This window comes from Echiichthys vipera, assembly GCF_963691815.1.
Source record: "Echiichthys vipera genome assembly, chromosome: 8".
Lineage (NCBI taxonomy): Eukaryota > Metazoa > Chordata > Actinopteri > Perciformes > Trachinidae > Echiichthys > Echiichthys vipera.
In genome coordinates this window covers 5,051,422-5,074,026 of record NC_139833.1, presented here as the reverse complement: position 1 = coordinate 5,074,026, position 22,605 = coordinate 5,051,422, and the positions used below count along the sequence as shown (strand labels likewise).

Below are 22,605 nucleotides of genomic sequence, written 5' to 3'. Positions count from 1 at the left end.
CTGACCATAGACTTCAGCCTCAAAGCTGTAAAGTCTAATGAGTAAATTAAAATGTGGGTAAACTAAGGATCACCTCCACATGATTCATCCATTTGGTTCTAGCTTCACTCGTGTGAATTCAATATTTAATGCACATTGTTTGCTCCAATTACCTCACAGAGCACATGGGGGACTGTATCAGTGCAGCCTGCTGTATGTGAGTGTGTCGATGAGGCCTCATTGATCCAGCTGTTAACACCAGGTCCTCCCACCACCCCAGATGCTCATCCGAGTGCAGAACTAGCAAGTCCTGTCTCCCATACACTGCTGCCTTCTGCAAACAGGAGCCTCTAGTTTCCTACCTTAAGGACCAAACCGCGTAATTACTTGTTTGAGGGATGAATTTATGGCTGTAGCCAGATGTTTACACTGACTTTATGAATAAATTACCATCGCATAGCTCCTTGGTGAGAGGTGAAGTGAAGAATTAGCAGATTCCTTCACAGCTTATCCAGGTCTGGATTACATCCTTTTCCTTAGCCATGTCCTCCAGCTGTTCTTAGGGGATGCTGAGGTATTTCCATGCCAGATGTGATACATAATCCTTATAGCACCAGCACGTTCTGGGTCTGCCATGGGTCTTGGTATACCAACGCAAAGAAGGACAGATCTGCTCCAAGCTCCTTCCGTCTTTCTGAGCTCACCCCACTCACTCAAACATCCAATGGGTTTTGGCCGCTTGTATCTGCCGTGTCAGTCTTGTCATCTTTACCCAAAGCTCATGAGCGTAAGTGAGAGTTGGAAAGTAGCTCCACCAGTTAATTGACAGCTTCGCCTTCAGACTGTGTCAATCTCCCTCTTCACCAGTCTGCAGCGATCTTGATCTTTACATTCACTGTGGCCTGAAACACATAAGGATGGCACAGAGCACTCAGGTTACTGATTGTGTAATAGAAAATGTTGTCAGAGGAAGGTCAACGTTACTGCATATTGTCACCATGTAGCTGTGAATTTGGGTTTAAGCATCTTGAATAACAAATTGACCAACATGTCGTGTTTTCAGGCACTTCGGTTGTGCCAAATATTGGAGCTTTCAGAAAAATCCTAATTTCCTTGAAACTAAAATATTAATACAAGCCCATCCCAGCTATAGGCTAATATCTTAGCCTGCTAATGTATGCTAATATTTTTGCATGCCAGCTTGTGTACCAGAGTAAGTGCTTCCTTGTTAGTGAGAAAGAGAAACATTTTTTTGCGTGTACCACTGGACTGGAGGTGCTGCTAACTTCGACATAAGCCTGTAATCTAATAAAACAGACAACATAATTAAAGTGTTTATCTCTCATTTTGTTAAATAATTTTCAGTGTTTGTTGCTATGTTAAAACGTATATACCATTGTGTGTTGCTATGCTAACTGTTTCCTTGTTTAAGCCTCAAATTAAATATACATGGGGCAGAAAAATGAATTGGGTGACGTAGTAGAAGAGCTCTAAAATCCATGTAGGGAGGAGGGCCGAGGCGGTGACAGGGTCCAGTGTTCATAAAACCTTGATTTAATTGGACTGGTTTGAGTGTGCAGTCTTTAAGACCACAAACACTCTGTGCTGCCTTGTGTTGGTCTCTCCCATATCACCACTGAGATAAACTAGTGACTACAGTGCCACTGAAAACGCTGTATGTGGTATTGAGCTCGAATCTGGATTTGATTGCTGAGAACTAGCTGGTGTACGTTAGCCGGTTAGCTAACCAGATTGGGAAATCGATAGGGGCAGTGTTAATGACTTTTACGCCATGTATTGATCGTTACGGTGCTGTGCCATTAAAAACAAAGAGAAAAGGTTGTAGTATATTATGTATATTTCATCCATTTAATATCACTTGCAAGAATACAGCCCTGCTCTGAAAACAATGTCTTGGATAAGGCTCAAACTGGAGGATCTGTTCGCCTTTTGGTGGACTGGACTCCACCCGCCATTGATCAGTCCGACTGTATGACTAATGTCAGGCCAGCAGGTTGTTGAGCTAACATTAGAGGCATTGTGGAGGATGTTTTGACCTTTCATCTCCGTTTCCCTACAGGGCTGAAGCTGATCAAAGGCACCTCGACCCCTCTGAAGATGGCCGCACTGCCCCAACCTCTGGATACGGTGCAGCTGAAGGACATCGTGTGTTACCTCTCGTTGCTGGAGGGCGGTCGTCCTGAAGACAAGCTTGAGTGTGAGTGTCACCCTAGGTCACATGACTTTAAGTTCTTCTCTTCATTGCAACGAGCATCTGAAATGGCAGAGATACAAGAAACACTGTGAGCCGAGGCAGAGGTAATGTCGCCTGTGCAAACGTCAGTGGGAGGAAGTGCATTTTTCAGGCTCATTAAGGTCAGACTCAAAAAGACAAAGGGTAAAAGAGGACAAAACCATGAATGTTTGCTCTGCTGCTTTGTGGAAAAATGCAACATCATGCCACACTAAGATGATCTTTCAAGTTTAAGTAACCGCAGTAGCCTTGAGCTGTCTGGGTAATTCGATCTGAGAGCTGCCTCTTGCCCTCTTTTTGTTTTAAGAGAAAGACAAATATGCAGATTTAAACCCTGATCCAACTGGATTTATTACAGTGACTTTCAATCCATCCTGGAGCGCCAACATGGTCATTTTTCACCCCACACCCAGCAATAACTATAGTGTGTTAGTATTATTTTTACCGGATGCTTTTCAGCAACCTGATCTTTACATAGAGGTGTTTTTCTTGAATTGGCTCAGTGAGAAATTTGACTATTAAAATTGGAGGATGTCGGAAATGTTTTGCTAATTTGATAACGATGATGTTAACAGCCTGTGACGATGTTAACACCAACATGTAGGATTATTTAGGATACGTCATGACATTGTTAAAGATTAAAGCCATCAGGGGATAGCTCATCAAATGGGTTGCTGTATGTCAGCAACATGTTGGTCCTGATATTGTCTGTTGGCTAGTTTGGAAGAAAAATGACTGAGGAGCATAGTGAATATGGGGGTTGGGGAGGCTGGGGCCACATGCAATTTGAGGAATACCCCCTGCCAATTGTAGATTCCTGTAAGGATTGCATTTTCGGCAACTTGGATGACGATCATTTCTGTTCTGGGAACTGCTGAGAAACCCCTTTTATTGTCAATATACCTATGAAAGCCATACATCCACTAAATGCCCTAAGTCTCTAGTTTGTGGCTGGAAACATGAATAAAATGGGGCTCATTGAATCCACAAGACTCTCAGCTTTCCCCTCTTAACCAATTTATGCATATTACTTTTTAATGGTGTGCAGAAATATTCAAACACACCGATTGACAACAGGCGAAAACTCACATTTGCACCGCACAGGGAAAAAAAAACATGCACTGCACGTGATTATCATAAAGTAGTCGTGTCTGTAAAGGGGAGGCTTGTTTGATTTTCATTCAGATATCTTGAGGTCAGAGGTCCAGGCTCCAGGCTTAATGTTAGCGGGCACTGATCCCTCCTTAGAGACCCCGCTGAATGTGCTTTGAGACGTTTGCCTTTACTGTTATATTACAATAATAATGATGAAGGATATTCAGACTAATAACTCTATTCTCACTGCCTCAATACAGAAAAGCCCAACCCTAATTCATTTCATGTTATAATGTGAGCTTTAAAATGCGATGTAGAGTCCTAATTACAGTTTAATCGATAAGCTATTAATCAAGCAGTTAATCTGCAACTGTATTGATAATTGATTAATCATGGAAAGTGTTCTACAGTCACAATTAGGGCGCACTCACACCGTCCATCCATACCGTGCCCAAGGACACTTCACGGCTAAAGTCTAGTTCGTTTGACCAGTGCGAGTGCAACCCTCCTAGGAGCGGTACGCTTGCCGGTCACAGCCCGTTTGGGAGAGGTGGGCTTTTGTAAAGCACGTTTGCACATGTACGAGCACGAGCGTGCGCACGTATACAAGCACGAGGCCTACAGGGACTCTGACGTCATTTCCTGTGCACCTGTTGGGACATAGAAAAAAGAAGGAGGGACCATGCGCGGACATTTAAAACAATGGCGGTGAAAGGTTCACGTTGGTGTGATGCGGAGGTGGAGTGTTTACTGCAGATTTGGTCGATGAAAATATTCAAAAACAGTCGACAAGACGCACAAAAACTCTGAGGTCTACGGAAAGATTTGTAAACAAAGCGACGCATCGCTTTTATTCATCGTGGTTTATTTGATTAACAATAAGTAAATGAAAACTGACTTTTACTACTCAAAACAAACAAAGTGGGCTAAGGCATTGTGAAAAACTTGTTGCTGTGTACTCAGCCACACCAGGCACTCTGCAAAACTCCATTAAGAACACAGTCACTCAGGCCCTGTAGAGGACGCCAAAAACAAGCATTGCACACAAATAAAGTTGAGGTGGTTCGGGATCATCTAGTAAGGATGAACCCTGGGCGCCTCCCTAGGGAGGAGTTCCAGGCACGTCCAGCTGGGAGGAGGCCTCGGGGAAGACCCAGGACCAGGTGGAGAGATTATATCTCCACACTGGCCTGGGAACGCCTCAGGATCCCCCAGTTAGAGCTGGTTAATGTGGCCCCGGGAAAGGGAAGTTTGGGGTCCCCTGCTAAAGCTGCTGCCCCCACGACCCGACCCCGGATAAGAGACTGAAGATGAGATGAGATGAGATGAGAAAATGGCTCCTACAATCACTATTTTCTCACATTAAATGGACAAAACAAAAAAAAATGATGGGCTGATTTATCAAAAAATGAAAATAAGTGTTAGTCGCAGCCACAGTCCTGATGAACACAAGTAAAAGACGAGGTGGAGGCTGTAAGCAGTCTCACTCTTCTGTACAGGGAAACGTTGTGCTTATGTCATGGCAACTATGATGGTTTAACTCACGGTTGGGTTGGTGTGATCTGGTAATGCAGCATCGGGCAGAACTCCTGTTGCTATGGTTACCTGCAGAGTGATATAACTTTCACATTCACTGTTTAACAGTTTGACTGGATCTGTGTTTGACATGTTCTGTCACACACCTGCCAGCCAATCAGCAACAAGTGTCATCCAAGGTAATGGCCTTCAACACCTTTAAAATGTAGCTTCGTCTACTGACAGATATGTAACTTTATTCTTTAGATACACGTTGGTGATAACTGCCATAACATATAAGTCATATTCACATTAGTATAGATATTATTATAGTCTCTGGAAGTGTGTCTGTCTCTGTCTTTGTGTCTGTCTTTGTCTCTCTCTCTCTCTGTCCGTCTTTTCTCTCTCTCTCTCTCCCTTTCTTCCTCTCTCCGGTGCAGACAGATGTCCGTCCTCCACAGAGCTGGGTCTGTCTGACGTTCCTGTCTGTTATAGTGAAGGTTTTCGTTGCCACCGTACTCTACGGGGGAATTGTTGGGTCTATGTAAATCATAAATAAGTCATAGAGTGTGGTCTTTACCTACTCTGTAAAGTGTCCTGATATAACCTTTGTTATGATTTGGCACTGTAAATAAAATTGAATTGAACTGAATTGATATACTCATCTGAACATTTCGAATGACCACCTCCATGTTACACTTAAGTACTCAAATCGTTTATTTAAGTCAAAGTAGCAATACCGCAAAATACACAGTTATAAGTCCTGCATTCACAGTTTTATATTAGCATCATAAAATAAACTTAAAGTATCAAAAGCTACTATAAAGTAGAATGGCCCATTTCAGCATAATATATGTTCTACTATTGCATTTTTATTATAGATTCATCGATGTGTAGATCATGTTAATATATGTTATATATCAGGGGTGTCAAACTCAGGCCCGTGGGCCAAATCTGGCCCGCGGTGTAATTATATTTGGCCCACAAGATCATATCAAGGTTCTGTGAGAGCTGGCCCGTGAGTATAAAGCACATACATGTCTACTTTTCTGTTGACAAACATGAGCATCCATGCTACCTGTGTCTTCGGACTAACTAAACCCACCCCTCCCTAAAAACGGCCAAAAGAAAGATGGAGGACAGGAGCTTTCAGCAGCGGTGGGAGGCAGATGATCTGTGTCTGAAGGTAAAGAGCTGTTTGTCACCGTGGCTGTAACAAAACAATAAAACATAAGAAACACCACGACAGGAACAAGGACCTGCACTGGAAAGGTTCAACATTACACATCTGGAGAGAAGGGAGAACATGCACATTTGCAGTTTTTTTTTGTAGATATTGAGTTTGGCCTGCAACTTTGTCCCAGTTTTTGAATTTGTCCCACTGTGAGTTTGAGTTTGACACCACTGTTGTATATAAAGCTTTCACTATATAATACAGTGCGTACATGCATACATGGACAAAACCTGAGTTAATGTGCTTTCCACCACTGGTCTGCAGCAGCTTTGACATTATTTTTCCTGCTGCTCCCTGTTCGCCACCTAAACCTTTGGCTCTATTGTCTGAAATGAAAGAATGAAAACACAAAACAGCTATTTTGTTCAGGTGCCAAAAAACCTGTAACCGTGAATTTCATCTCCTCAAAGGACCCGCGACACTTCTTTATCACACGTTTGGAGCTCAAACTGGCTCCGTGTCAGGCACAAAAGAAAGGACGCACATTAAAAATCAATTAATCCTTCATATTTAATTATTTATGTTGTTGTTGTTTAAGTCTCGTTCTCCACGGAGGTTTCAAACTCACCCGATGACATTATTCACGTCTCTGTTTCTTAAGGCTCTGAGAAATTCTTATCCGAATCAAATCCTGTCTGAGAGGTTAACATGACACAAGGTTCATGAGCCTGAACAAGCACAGGAGCCTGACGATACAGATTCATTATAATTACAGCCTTTAAATATATCAACACGTCGTCAACAGGTATGCTAGGAACAGACTTGGATTATAGCTTAGCCAGTGGCTCTGGCTGAAGCGAAACGACCCCAGTTGGGCCCCCAAATAGTGTGATATGAGGTATGCGGTCAGCTGGATGCCCCTGCCATGCAAAGTCCCCTGAGATGTCCGCCACTTGACAACAAGGTGACTCTCACGGCTAATTGGGCTTGGGACGCAAGCTCAGGGCTGATCACCCTGTGGCTGGCCGCCTCTGGGGAGGGTGTATAGTGTAAATGGCCGAAACACCCCACGATCCAGAGGAACACTACTGATGATGCGTCCCGTAAATTCAGTTCTCCTTCAAGTCATCCACCATTCACCGATAAGTCCAGCAGCTAATTGTATGTGCTTGCACAAGGATAACAACATTTCATCCCTACGTGGTCTCATTGGAGGGCGTATAAATAGCACGCCACTTTTCATGACTTGCATGACTTTTCGCGTGCATGTCTACGCATATTAAGCTTTTCGCGTGTCATTTAACGCCCGTAGTTCCCCAGGGTTAGGGTTAGGGTTAGGGTTAGGGCTTAGGGTTAGGGTTAGGGGTTAGGGGTTAGGGTTAGGGGTTAGGGTTAGGGGTTAGGGTTAGGGTTAGGGCATTTCACGCCCGTTATTTCAGCCATCCTTCACATGAAATATTGATTTAAAAACAACCCTCTGACAGAAAGCTCCACCACTTCGTATTTCTCTGGAAAGTAGCGGAGAAATACGAACACGTGGGTTTTCCCTCAATGACATTTGTACGTGAAATGACAACGCCCTCTCTGCACTACACAAGTCAATTGAGACTACATGGCGTGAAATGACACACAAAAAACATGACATGCGTTGTAATTATATGCGAGATGGCTTGAGAGAAATAGCGTGTCATTCACACACCTTTTGGTGATACCAGGCTGCTCATCCTGTGTATTCTGGAATCTATAGCTTACAAAAAAATCCATAATTATCATTCATCTTTTAGTAATTCAAGTGTTTTAAGGGAAAACTAGACTTCTGCACCATAGTTTTTACATTAATAATAATACATGGGTTACATACGGATTGCAGTACATTACTTTTCGTAGCTAAATGTACAAACAGTGAAGGGTTTTCATTCAAACTGCATCTTTCCTGTCATATTTTTACTAATTTTGTCCTCCTGGTGAAAACAATAACTCAAATAAGTTCTTTGAGCTTAAAACCAAAGTTTAAAATCACACCAAAGTATAAAATATGGAGCTTTTGATGTCTTTATTGATCCTCCCTGTGTCTTTGTTATCCCCTTCCTCTGCCGCTCCCGTAAAACAGTTTATTGACACATCCTCCCACATCTCTTATTGCATTTATCACATCACTTATTCACAAGGTAACGTTGGGCTTAATTGGACACGCGTTTTTTATTTTCCCGTGTTGCTGTAATTCTCATCCATCTGCTGAATTATTGAGTAGAGTAGCTCTCATTAAGGACGACTAAATAATTCAAGAGATGTTGCCTGTGTGCGTGATTGAGCTCTCTCTCTCTCTCTCTCTCTCTCTCTCTCTCTCTCTCTCTCTCTCTCTCTCTCTGTCAATTTTCAATTTTTTCAATTTCAATTTCAACAAGCTTTATTGCCAAAACTTACAGAATTACAGAAAAAAAAATTAACAATAATAATAATGATGATGATGATGATGATGATAACAATAACAACAATAATAAACATCATATCAGTGTGCCGGTAAGAACCCAGTCAGGATCAGCTGGTTCATGTGGAGGAAATCATGTCAGGTGTTTTTGTGCAGGCCGTCTCTTCTACTGTGGCAGGCGTTCACAGTTGTCTCTCTCTCTGTCTCTGTCTCTGTCTCTCTCTCTCTCTCCCAGTCTCTCTCTCTCTCTGTCTCTGTATCTCTTTCCATCTCTCTCTCTCCATCTCTCTCTCTCTCTCTCTGTCTCTGTATCTCTCTCCATCTCTCTCTCTCTCTCCATCTCTCTCTCTGTCTCTCTCTCTCTCTCTCTCTGTTGTTATTACTCAGGTGGATGTTTCCCTCTGCTGGTTAGTTTGAGAACAGCTCTAAAATGTTTAAATGCATCTTGTTCCTGAGCTGATGTTTTTCTTCCATCATGATCAAATTCTGGTCATTGAACACAAATGTCTGCACGGCAATAAACACGTTTGTTAATAACTTAGAAAGTGCAAAAAACTACAAACTACAAATACTGTAATTTCTCCCATATAGTTTCAGGTATTTGTTTAGTGACAGTACATTGAGACAGCAGAATCCAAATTAATTAAATTAAATAAGTATATATATATATATATTTAACTTTGTAATATCCTGTTAAGATTATATTATTGGATTTTTTTAAGCCATGTCCCGCACAAGGTGTCACTGAAGAAGAGAAATCTCACGAGAAAATGGCTTTTAAGATAAAATAAGATAAGATAAATTCATCTTTGACAGGGCAGGTTCAATTTACACTAAATAAATAAATACATACAAAACAGACAGACTTCTACGCATTACATTATTATAAAAGTTTCCAAATCACCTTGACATGGAGAACACAATAAGATTATTTTAAAATGGAGTATTTCAGTGAAATACAACAAAAAAGGATCCGATGAGCACAAAAAAGAGCAAATGTTCAAAGAGAGCAGCCAATTAAACATACTTTTATGTTTACATTTACTCTGACGTCCAGTTAAAATCAGTAGTTCATGTTATAAATACACTTTGATAGCCTTGAGTTCATTCTCAACTATCAAGTTAATAAATGTGGATATTCATTGTTTATCACTATTTTGAGTCGTTTTGCATTTCTCTGTAATCATCATGCAGCTATAATTGATCCTCTTGCATCTCTTTGTGGTCGTTTTGCATCGATTTCTAGTCTTTTTTAGATTTTATATTTCTTTGTACTAATTTAGCTTCTCTTTGTCGTCATTTTGTGTTTTTTGCAGTAACATTTTGTGGGTCAGGGCCCCCTGACCCTATAGACCCCTGAGCCTGTACCAGGCCGTCCCCCTTCAGTTACCCATCCCTGCTTAACAGCAGTTTAAATTAAATATGTAAACAATTTGTCCCAAGCTTTAATTATAAGATGTCACAGGAAAAGCGTCTGTTAATTACAACTCATCGGGAAAAGACTTAGTTTTCCCTGAAACTAATTTGTTTCTTTGTCTCATTCAATGATTTGGTTCAATACATATTTATGTTTCCCTGCAGAGACAGTGCATGTCTTATCTCTGTATTTAAATCAATTAATCTCTAAACAATAAATTCCTATATTGATATTTAAAAGGTTTAAGTGATTCAGAGAGTTCTTTACTTTCATGAGAACAGTCGTGGAGGAAACTCTGTCCGACCCATTTGTACTGCAGGCAGACGTTAACAACTATCCTCATCATCTTTAGCACTTTATTGCCTCTTTGGGTCGCCGCAATCACCTCCTTGTGTCACCGTCAGCCTCCACCCAACATCAGACACCAGCATCACTTCCCCTCCCTTTGCCGCCAGGAGGTCACACCCCCTCAGGAAACTGGCACTTAGCTCCTCGTTAGTGGCCTGACGAACGGCCCATCTGACGTCAACTCCTTGTGATGTCAGCACCCACCCTCTGGCTGCAGCTCGCCCGCGCTCACACGTAGGGCGGGGGTGGGGCAGCGGTGGCTTCTAAGTATAGACATAAGTGTGGAAATGATCTGCAGACAGGTCATGATGTTGTTGTTGTTGTTATTGTCACGATTCTGTTACGTTCAGCATCCCTGTGATGTAAGGGGAAGGGCCAATCACAGCTGTGATGTGGGAGCTGTCTGTTTCCATGGCGACACTTTTGACTGGTAATTGGGGGACACTTAAAGTTGCAGCAGTCAGATGCTTACGAAGGCAGAGATTTGGGTTTTGCTTGTGTTCGTATTCAGTGAAGTACACAGTGAAATAAAAGCCGTTTTGTGGAGCGGTGGGTGCTTCTGCTGCCAATAACGGCTTTAATGTCCACTTCAAAGGTGGGAGTGCAGGGTGTTAACGCTGTAGCTTGACAGTTCTTGTGTTTTTCTGTCTCCACAGTTATGTTTCGCCTCTATGACACTGATGGAAACGGCTCTTTGGACAGCTCGGTAAATATTTCTCCTCTTTAAAAGCAACTTTGAAGTCTGAAATTTAATGTTCAACAGGGAAACATTTAAACTGAAATATGTCGCAGGTGTTTGTGCTGTTGCAGTGTTTCAAATCTAACCCAAGAAGTTTCATTTTGATGTGTGCACTTCCAGAAAACTAGTCAGGTTTTAAATCGCCTGTGTTAAAATAAGAAGCTGCAGCAACGAACAAGGGAAACACAAAGTACAGTTATGAGAGGAGAAACCTCACAATTATCTTCATTATGTGATTATTTTCTTTATAATCACGTCATTATTTAGATTATAAAATGTCAGAAAACAGTGAAAATTCTGCCCAAAATTCCTTTACTCTCGGAGTAATTTCATCAAATGTTGTGTTTTGTCTGACTAACAATCAGAACCCCATAATATTACATTTATTGTCTCAATGGAGGCCTTTAAAAATAATTTACAGATGATTATTCTCGTGGATCTTTAGCCCCTTTTCAGTGGCTCCCTGTAGCTTTGCTAAAAAAATAACATGGAAATAAATAGCATGTTTTTTTTGCACAGTACACAATCTTGCAGAGGGAACACCTGTAATCTTGGAGTTAAAGGTGATTTTGAAAAAAAAAAGTTATGTCAAACTTAAATGTGCGCCACATCCTTGGTCTATGGCCCAGCGCCTTTCACTGCAGGTGGCTAATATTGAGTTTCAGACACATGCTGTCCGTATGCTAACCCTGGATGAACCCCCCCTCCCAAAAAACCTATCGTGATGATGGCTTGATATGTGCTGAGAAATTAGCGAAAGACAATTTTTAAACAGGTAATAATAGGAATAAAATGTCAACAATTTTCTTTATTGTCGTTCTATGATTTCATAAGTAGCATATAACTATATAGAAACCTTTATTAACTATATACTGTGACATCAAATATGTTTTACGGCTCCAGACACATTTTGATTGGTGGAAGAGGGGGCAAAAATGGCTCTTTTGACAGTAAAGGTTGCAGACCCCTGTTGTGGATGAATCAACTACTTGTTTCAGCCCTGTGTGTTTGTGTACGTGCATTAAAAACCCTATATAGTTCTTAGATTTTTACATTATGATACTGATAAAAAAAGATGCATAAAAATAAACCTACATGATAATAAAACATATGGACATGGGTAATACAGTTATAATGGGTAATAATTCACTTAAGCGCTATATTTAAGTACAATTTTGAGGTACTTTACTTGAGTCTTTCCATTTGATGTCACTGTATTCTTCAGAAATCTATTTTTTACTTCACAACATTTATTTAACAAATAATTGCAACTACTTATTTTTAATGGTGCAGATTAAAGGTTGAGGATACAAATATTATATATTGATTTAATTCAAATTCAGCTTCAACACCATTAAAATGCTGCTTAGTAAAAAAAATCTTTAAAAGCGGTACATGTATATATTAGATGCTTTAGGTACTTCTGTCGATCTTCAGGGTTCCTGTGGAGACTTAAAAGTCTTAGATTACATTTTTAGAAAGCCATAAAAGGTCTTGAAATATTCTATATTCCTATCTATGGTCGGTCTGAAAATTAAATCAAATCAAATCAACCTTTATTTATTTATTTGGCGCTTTTCATACAGAACAGTATCGCAAAGTGCCAAGTTACAGAAACATCAAATAAAATCAGGAGAGAGAGTTAAAAGAACCCTCCCACCCCCACAGTCATGCACAGAGACACACACACGTATGTATACGTTCATACACACAATCACACACACATACACACACAGCCACGCTGACACACAGACGCACAGACACACACACTCACACCTACACAAACACTGGCTGTCACAGAGACATGGCCGGACAGCGAGACCTGAGGTACAGGGGAGTCAAGTTGTGAGAAATACCCCCCCCCCCCCCCCCCCCAGATCCACTTATTTAAATGTTCTTTAAATGTTCTTTTATGGTTCTCCACAGGCGAGCTGCTCACACAGGTATCAGGATTAAAGAACAGAACAGATGATGCTACGCTAAAGACAGTTAGCACGGGGGTCCAGAGAGGACACAAAGCCCTCTTAAAATTTAAAAATGAAAAATATTTTTCTTTAAGAGTTGTATCTAATGTATAGTGTAACAGTGGGACAGAGTGTGTTACACTTACATTCATTTGATAACTTTATCAGATTTTACATATGGCAGTTACATCCATCCCTAATCATATTGTCAAGTTAATTAAAAACATAAAGATGAAGCCCTAACATGCACTTGTTTTGCTGCAGAAAGAGTACTAATTTTCTTTGTGGAGGTCTTTAACAAGTCTTAATCTCTTAAGTATCTTTTTTCTACGCTGGGATCTGCTGATGCAACAACATGATGCATATTATTAGATATTATACAAAGGCTGTTTTCCGTGGGGAGAGTTGATGGTTACCTTTTAAGGGAGGGAGTTTGAATCATAAGCGTTGAGTGTCAAGAGTCTAGGTTTTTTTTTGCAGTAATTTGTTTTGTATGTTTCCATGTATTGTGTTTGTTGTTTCTGTCGAGGACCACTTTGGAAATTAATATGTTTTGTAGTTGTGCTATCCTCTGGGATAATTGTGATACTCATTTGTGCTTTTAAATTTCAAATACAAGTGTGCAGCAACCCTATGTTATACTCTATGTATACGTAATGAGACAAACATATGATCTATCTCCTCCCCTTAATTCCTCAACACATGGTCCATTCATGGTCAACACATGAATGGATGCATGACAAAAAAGAACAATTACAGAGAGGGTTTGGGTCTATTTATGAATGAAAGGGTTTTAATGTGTATATGTCGGCCTATAGAAAGTGCGTGGGAGGGAGCTGTGGTGGTGCGGGGGGTGCGGTGGGCGTGGGGGGTGTAATGTATCCCATTATTAGAACGCTATTATTGGCTGGGAGAGGGAGTGTAATGAAAAAGGGGACGGAGAGCATTCGAAAAAGGAGATATTAGGAGATATAATAGGACCAGACAATGGTTGGTAATGTGTGTACTCTCGATTTGAACTCAACATTTTAAAGAAGTCCATAGTGCATCATAGTGATTCAGGATAATAGATAATAATATCACCCCCCGTTGCACCCCAAAAAGCAACCATTGTAATTAAACCATCAGCCTCGGAGCTCTTCCCACGCTGCCTTTGTTTTTCTCTGTGCAACTCTTCTGTGCAGGAGAATGAAAACCCCAACCTGCTATTACACACTGTTTATCGGTCTATTCAAGCCAAATACACTTGGCAACATCAACGTGTAAGGCTGCAATATACAGAAAGGTAAATACAGTTATTTCTGTGGCTGTGATTGACTGTCCGTCTGTGATCTCGCCGCAGGAGCTGGAGCACATTATCTCCCAGATGATGCACGTGGCTGAGTACCTGGAATGGGACGTGACGGAGCTGAAACCAGTAAGAGAGACATTTCACCCACTTTACAGAAGGTCTGCAGCTTTCTGAGAGCTGTTTTTTCCCTCAACAATGACATTTTTGTGGCTGAATTTTAACACTTAAATCATGACCCTGAAAGAAAATTAAAGATGGCCCTAAAATGCAATATCACAATCTAAGAGAAGACGCTTCTTATTTTGACTTCTTCTTTGTTTATCCTGTAGATCCTCCAGGATATGATGCGGGAGATCGACTACGATCACGACGGCACGGTGTCACTGGAGGAGTGGATCCAGGGAGGCATGACAACCATCCCACTGCTGGTCTTGCTGGGCCTGGAGACGGTGAGTGAGCACCGGGATTGATTTGCCTCCAGTTTTGAAACTAGTAGGTCTTCATCAGTCAAAATGAACAAAGGGAAACAATGCATACATTTAAAGGCTCAGTAGGCAGCTTATTTTTGGCAGTATTAGGCAAAAACTTCCATAATAACCTTGGGGATAATGTAAATGAACTGATGCGAGAGAGGATCAGACCTCTGCGCCTCTCCTAGGCTTTATTTCTAGCCTGCAAAGAATCTACCCCATGACGGAGAACTTTGACCAATAAAGCAGATGTGCGTTCACGTCTCTTCGATGGAACCCGAACCCAGAGAAAGATCGTGATTCCACGATTGGAAACATCCGCGTTCAGTGCAAAACAATCTAAGAAGAGGAAGAAGATGGATCCGTCAAAAAGGAATCTAAAAGAGTCCGACAACAATAAAACGTGTATAAATGTTGCCGTTGCGTTTCAAAGATGGAGAGAAGTCGGATAACCTTGGTGTGAACTTGGACTCGGAGCTAACTGTTCGTCTCTTGGACAGGTAAACTGCTAAATGATTTTTCCTCCAACAACTCCAGCTGCTGTGATGGGGTTTGGTTGTGTGGGCGGATTCACCATGGAAACAGCCTGGTCACAGCTTCTACCCATAACACATTATCTGAGGTTGCTAATACGTTAGCCTCCTGCTAACCGTAGCCAAAGGCTAATACAAGCTCAGGTTGATTCTGCTACGTTAGAGTCCTGAATCACACTATTCCACCTCAAACGTCTTCACATACCTACAAGTTTGCCAAGAGTGACAGTAAATTTCCTTCTTTAACAATCGCAGTCATGATCGGGACGATTGAAATGAGTGAGGCAAGAGCAGACTGATACAGGTGAACACATGAGTGAAGTTAGTCATCCATTTCAGTCACCCCGGCCGTCTAATGAACTCATTCAGCACTGTTCAGCATTCTCAAATCATCATCTCATCTTCAGCCTCTTATCCGGGGTCGGGTCACGTGGGCAGCAGCTTTAGCAGGGGACCCCAAACTTCCCTTTCCCGGGCCACATTAACCAGCTCTAACTGGGGTTGCCTCAATATAAATACTATTTACTATCGCTCATGTGTTCAAAAGAGGATTTTCTCACCTGTGACTCAGACATTATGGAGGATAACGTGAAAAAACCAGAAGCTTTGGCAAGTTGGCGATCGCCTCGGGCAGGGACCGCCGGGTGCGTGTATGAAGCGTGTGCATCAGATGCCCGTGCTTATCTGATGGGAAGAGCTTGGGTCAGAGCTGAGGAGATGAGACCTGTGCAGACTCAACAATCACCCTTTTCTAGGTGTCCTGCCTACTCAGCCTTTAATCAACCTGGGATACAGTAGGAGTGCATTCACAATTAGTTATATTAGTTGCACAGGTGTCAAAATGTGTGATGCAGCTTACATAGGTCGTCTCTTTGGTCTTCAGTTATGCATTTCAGACCTACAGATCAGCTGTCAAAGTGACTGTCTTGAGGTGTGTTAGTTCACTTCACTGAATCATTTGGGCGGATATCACAACAACGGGGGGAATGTGTGAATTCCTCTCCTTGCTTAGCAACTGCCACAGTGTACAGCGTGTACTGTTCGAGGCATCTCACCCTGCTTAGAGGGTTCAAGTGTGGTGCTGACATTAAGGGCGCTCTGTCAAATATGAATAAATGTTCATTATTTCATGTTCATTATCAACGTGACACATATTACTAGAATGTACGAGTGTTTCTACACAGTTTTTGGTTGATCCCCCACAGGCTGTTCTCATTCACTGATCGTACATATAACTATGAAAGGTAATGCACTGTAAGTCGTGTGTAATCCATGTATTTATAGGAATTGCGTCCGGACCAAAACGGAAATCCGGTGAATAAGTATAAGAAGAAGAAGATCTTTTACTTTTATTCAATTTTTTCACTCTGTTATTATTATACAGGTTACACACACACAGGCCCAAAATACACACACATGCACAGGACCTATATACGTGCAATTAATGGAGAGATTTCGGAGCGAGGGGGCTGCCAATGGTGCTCCGACAGTGCTCAACAGTACCTCGGCAGTGCCCAGGAGATGAACTGGCACCTCTCCAGCAACTAATCCACACTCCATTCATGGTCCACACGTGGAGCAGCGACCCTCCGGTTCCCAGCCGAGTCACCTATGGGCTGAGCTACTGCCGCCCCAATAAGAGCGCTAAAATCAACATAGGGAGGAGGGTCAGGGTGGTAGACGGGTCCCAAAACAGGACTTTCATCAGGGAGGACTGGTGTTTGTGTACCAGCAGTACCTAGCCAAACCACAGGGTCATATTTCTGTGAGAATATGTTGATCATCCTGCAAGAGTAAACTGTTTCTCTCTCTCTGTGTCTCTGGTTTACTCATTTTACTTTACTTCAACTCATTCCTGAAAAAGATGATTACGCTGCTCACCCAAAGGTCACTGTAATACTTTTACATGCATTCTCTAATAGCCCCTTGTTAATTATAGTGTCAGCTAAATTACTAAAATTTTAAATGGGAATGTAAGTTTCCTTCTGGGCCTTGCTGCTGTATTTTACAATCTGGAAAAGACAAGTGTAGGTAAATATCAACAAAATACATTCATTACTAATCTGTTGTCTGCTGTTCATAAATGATTAACAGCTCACACTCTCCCCAGCGGTTTCCTGAGATCGTCCTCCTGCATGTGTGTCCCCACTGCTGCTGTGTGATCCCTGAACTAATGAGCATCATCAGCTCTGCCCTCAGTTCAGCTTGCATCCACTAGATGGAACCATTGGACTAGCTTCAGCAGAAATCCATACCGAGCGTCATCTTTTATGAATGAATATCACTGCAAAGGGGAGAAAGTGAGACTCCTCGGTCTTTGCTGCATTTGGACAGCACAGTTGGGAAAACTAAATTAAAAACGCATATAAAAACACAACCCACTGACTAGATCGATCATTAAATGATGAGTGATGATTCTCACTCCAGAGTTTAAAAGGGTGTAATGAAGCAGTTAATCATTCATCATCGACGAATCATTTGATTGTGTGTCTGCAGAATGTTAAAGATGACGGGCAACACGTGTGGAGACTGAAGCACTTCAACAAGCCGGCCTACTGTAACCTGTGTCTCAACATGCTAATTGGACTGGGGAAGCAGGGACTCTGCTGCTCATGTGAGTAATTCACTTAGCATTAGGGTTCGACAGATACATCGATTTGCACAGACGGATGCAGATACACTATACTGGGCTGGTATTGTCTGTTCACGTGTTGCAGTGACGATGCAGTACCTTATTTTTTACTTGGCCTATAAAAAAAAGATGTCATATGTCAGAGATTCTGTGTCACACTGTGGTTTAAGAGTTTCAGAGGCTCTTTCCAATAATATTCGCTGAACATGAAAATGTATCTACTCAAAATATCAACTGTGAAAAAAGATATTCAAGGCAAGTCTAAAAAACGCCATGATCCTGTTTGTCTATAGTGCACCAACTCTACACCCATCACAGAGGCTGAGAGAGTATTGGCAACAAGCACCTTCAGCACAACTTTCACAAACACATTACTCAAACCCTAGTGTATATCACATATAACTGTGTGAAAGTCAGTTGTTCCTTTGCTCAATGTTTCGTCTTTTCCTAGTTGAAAGTCTTAAAATCCCTTTTTTGTTTTTTTTATTCCTCCCCAGTCTGCAAGTACACCGTCCACGAGCGCTGCGTGGCTCGTGCTCCGCCGTCTTGCATCAAAACCTATGTCAAGTCCAAGAAAAACACAGAGGTGCGTCCAATTGGAGTGTTTACCAGTCGGCACGCTTGGCTCAGCGATGCTCCATGGGGCTTAGGATGAGGGCTTCTCTCCCCCTAATGGAATTAAAACAACTCAATCTGCTACTAAGCATTGCTAATTACCAGGACAAGCCTGGTTTACAGACACAGACGGCCTCATTTGTCGGGCCTTTGTGACTCTCTGCTGTGCTTCTTTCCCTTCTTGCTTGTTTTCTTTCCGTCTTGCTGTCTTTAATTGTTGTGTCACTTGTGCCTTTGTAGATAACTTGTTTTTCTGCACCATGTTTCTTTCTCACTTGTTTCCCTCCCTGTATGCTGTCTCTCCCTCTCTCTCTGCAGGTAATGCATCATTTCTGGGTGGAAGGGAACTGCCCCACAAAGTGTGACAAGTGTCACAAAACCGTTAAGTGTTACCAGGGCCTGACTGGGCTCCACTGTGTGTGGTGTCAAATCACGGTAAGCCGCCACCCGAGGAGAGGCAGCCACCTCCTCATTATATTCCCACTGCTTCTGTTTTTTGAGGGTTTGGTTTTAGCGCCTCTGATACCTCACAAGTCATCCCACCAATTTACACCCAGAAAACACTTGTTTGTGGTTGCAAGTTAATAGAAAATAAAATAGAAGCAATGACACGTGTAATGCAAATAACATACCTGTAAATGTACACTTCAACATGTGCTGTTGTGTACCGACACAAGTTTCGCTGTTAATAACGGCTGCCACCTCCTCCAGCTCCATAACAAGTGCGCCTCCCATGTGAAACCTGAGTGTGACTGCGGACCCCTGAAGGATCACATCCTGTCCCCCAACTCAATCTGCCCCGTCGTCCTGGTAAGACTTCCCTGCTCTCCGGTCAGCCGTCCCGTGGTTGAGCGAGGCTAACCTTGACGTCGTGTTTTGTGAGGATGCAATCATCAGGCTGTGTTCTCCCACTGAGCTCTGAGATGGCAAAGCGTTTCTGTTTTAATGGGATGATTCCCAGAACGGTTCAGACATATTTCAGGGGAAAAGACTGCACCCAAAACAGCTCAGTATCTCTGACAGTACCTCTGAAACAGATCATCCACAGAGTGTCATCATTTTCATTTTGACTTCTATGATAAAAGTTACCTGGTTTTGTTTAAATCAGGAAAAACTTTCATTACATCGACATGTTACAACCTGGAGCCATAGTCTCTCTCTCTCTCTCTCTCTCTCTCTCTCTCTCTCTCTCTCTCTCTCTCTCTCTCTCTCTCTCTCTCTCTCTCTCTCTCTCTCTCTCTCTCTCTCTCTCTCTCTCTCTCTCTCTCTCTTCTCTTTCTCTTTCTCCCTCTCTCTTTCTCCCTCTCCCTCTGTCTCTCTCTTTCTCCCTCTCCCTCTCCCTCTTTCTCTCTTTCTCCCTCTCCCTCTTTCTCTCTTTCTCCCTCTCCCTCTTTCTCTCTTTCTCCCTCTTTGTCTCTGTCTCTCTCTCTCTCTCTGTCCCCCTCTCTGTCTCTGTCTCTGTCTCTCTCTCTCTCTCTCTCTCTCTGTCTCTGTCTCTGTCTCGGTCTCCCTCTCCCCCTCTCTCTCTTTCATTTACTGTATAAAATGTAATAATGTAAATGTCTTCCAGAACCTTCATCACGCTGCCAGGAATGAAATTTGGCTGGAAAGATGTTAAATAATTTATTTATTATTTATTTATTTGTTCATTTTCGTTCACCTAAAAGAAAACAAATGCCAGCACCATGACCCCAGTGTCCTCAACGTTAACCACGGCCCACGGTCACAACAATAACTCTCACACATTACAAAAATGTATGAATATGAGCTTTCTGGAAAAGGGACCATAACTTCCTTTTATTTTTGTCTCATAAGTGAGGAGAGTGGAAAACCACCCTTTTGGATCCTCTAACACCCTCTCTGTTTGACCTTTGACCCCAGGAAAGACAGTCAACGCTGAGGAAAGACTCCCGCTCAAGCCAGTCGAGCCGAGGGAAGATGCAGAGAGCCAACTCGGTCACAGTGGACGGCCAAGGACTGCAGGTGAGTCGAATTCTCCTGCTTTCATTGTACAGATACAGGGTAAAATTATAATGTAAAAGGTTATAAAAATGCCACGCTACTGTTTTAAAGGCTTTAAAGACACTGACCCAGCCTCAGTTCCTAACACAGCATTGTTACACATATGCCGCTTTAGCCGCTGCTGTCAGTTTGAGCTATGCGTCATCGCTGCCATCTTGGGACAGAGGAGCTGCTTCTCTTAATGCATGTATGTCTACGGAGGCCCGTCTCCTATTTAAGTCCTGCTTTCTCGCTTAATTTACAACCTGTTTTCTAGGTTTAATTTGTTACAAATGTCAGACATGTGTTTATGATATACAATACTTGGTTAAATTCAAAATCTACCAAAATAGCTTGTTTTGTGTAGATGGGAACAGTAAGTGGCTTTAAGCCTTAATATAATTCCAACAGGTGAGTTATATAGAGCTCTAGAGACCAAGTGTTGTTTTTGCACCAGACTGTAAACATGTTTATTTCTGCTTTAAAGTTGGGCATTTTAACATGTGGGTCTATGGCAAGGGTTTCAAAGTGATCCAGTAAAGGGCTGTGTGTGTGTGGCTGCAGGTTTTCATTCCAACCAATCAAAAACACACCTGGTCCAACAAATCAACTGTGTGAAGACAGTTCAGGTGATTGAGTAAGTCGAGTCAGGTGTGTTCTTGCTTGGTTGGAATGAAAACCTGCAGCCACACGACCCTTTACTGGATCACTTTGACACCCCTGCTCTATGGGGATTGACTCTCTTGGAGAACGCCTCGAGTGGTCGTTGGTGGAACTGCAGTTCAGCCCCGTGGTTAACTTTTGAATAACATTCAGTGACAAACAACATTTTCAGCCTCTTACTGATATATTACCGATTACTAAATACTTAACATAAGCTAAAGATAGCTTCATTTAGTATTATGGTCACCTAACTTGATGTTAGCTTTAAAGGATTAGCCTACCTTTGGTGATATATCAAAGTCAACACGTTCATAATGGTAAAATATTGAAAAACAGCTTCTCGTTTGTGACATGTTATTCCATGGTGCTCGGTTTTGGTATTTCTCTTGTTGGAACGTCCAAAAGCAGCACAAAAGTCTGTCTTTTACTACGAGATGCATCTCACAAGCCCCGACGCACCATCTAGGTGTTTATATATCTGCTAAAACCAGCTTTTGTCTTGAACCTGAAGTTTTAACAATATCTGTCTTGGTGCAAAATAAAGGGTTCAATTATCTGAAAGTGCAGAGCCAGGATTTCCAACTGATCAACAGAATCCTGAACATAAATCTAAAATGAATATGTGACTAAAGAGACACGTATGTTAAAGGCCTGTTGCTGCATTCTGCACACTGTAAACCAGCAGTCGTAACATTTATTTAGAGACCATCATGCATCAGACTGTAGTTTTTTAATTGAAGCTCTGCGGTTGGTCTGCTGGGGCTCTGCAGGCCCTGCTGGTGCTCAGTATTTCGCAGCAGAGCCCAGTCCGCCCCGATCCTCTCCATTATCTGTCAGCCAGGCGATGGATGCCTGCCGCTGTCTGTGGCGACTGCTCGTCTACGCGTGGCTGGTAGAGAAATATGATGAATCATATCCCAGGCACATCCATCTATGCCTCTCGCCGGCTAACCAGCATAATAATCAAGATTATTATTTATAATTACAGGAAGTAATGGATCACTCTGCACTGGACAGGGAGCTCATTAATTCACCCTCGGCCTGCTGGGATAGCAGACAGGGGGAGTTAAGTGTTTCATCTGTGTCAGGCAGAGCACAGGGCGAGTTGTCGCGGACTGACTGCACGAAGGGCCATTCAAACAGGGGGCCGCTGGTGGATTAGAGCCTGTTTATGTGGCGCTTTGTGAGTTCGTCCTCCGGCACCGCAGGCTCCGTCTGCCCAGAGTTTCACTGGCGTTCGGAGAAAATCCTTCCCCACGTCACACGAGACAAACTGCCCTGCCAATTAGGAATCGTGACAAATAACTACTACGACTGAATTGTGAATCGTGAGTTATCAGGTTGAGGGTATCGATTGGCTGAGCGATGGATGGGTTGTTTTACTGTACTGTATATCCCCCGCTGTCTGCTCACTGAAAACAGGCCTGCATCTGATATTCACTTCTAGGAAAACAGTTAAAGCTTCTACATTTTGGGTAAAAACTTGA

At 42.3% G+C, this 22,605-nt stretch overlaps 1 protein-coding gene across 1 annotated transcript in view; it reads left to right on the top strand.

The window, feature by feature from the left end:
* The window catches only part of dgkb (diacylglycerol kinase, beta), a 79,188-nt gene that overhangs the window by 12,235 nt on the left and 44,348 nt on the right, over positions 1–22,605 (top strand). The window contains exons 6-14 of the mRNA XM_083918201.1: positions 2,060–2,197; positions 10,867–10,916; positions 14,256–14,330; positions 14,534–14,653; positions 17,704–17,821; positions 18,337–18,425; positions 18,773–18,889; positions 19,166–19,264; positions 20,336–20,437. Of these exons, the coding sequence (XP_083774327.1) occupies positions 2,060–2,197; positions 10,867–10,916; positions 14,256–14,330; positions 14,534–14,653; positions 17,704–17,821; positions 18,337–18,425; positions 18,773–18,889; positions 19,166–19,264; positions 20,336–20,437 (908 nt within the window). The remainder of the gene's footprint in view (positions 1–2,059; positions 2,198–10,866; positions 10,917–14,255; positions 14,331–14,533; positions 14,654–17,703; positions 17,822–18,336; positions 18,426–18,772; positions 18,890–19,165; positions 19,265–20,335; positions 20,438–22,605) is intronic.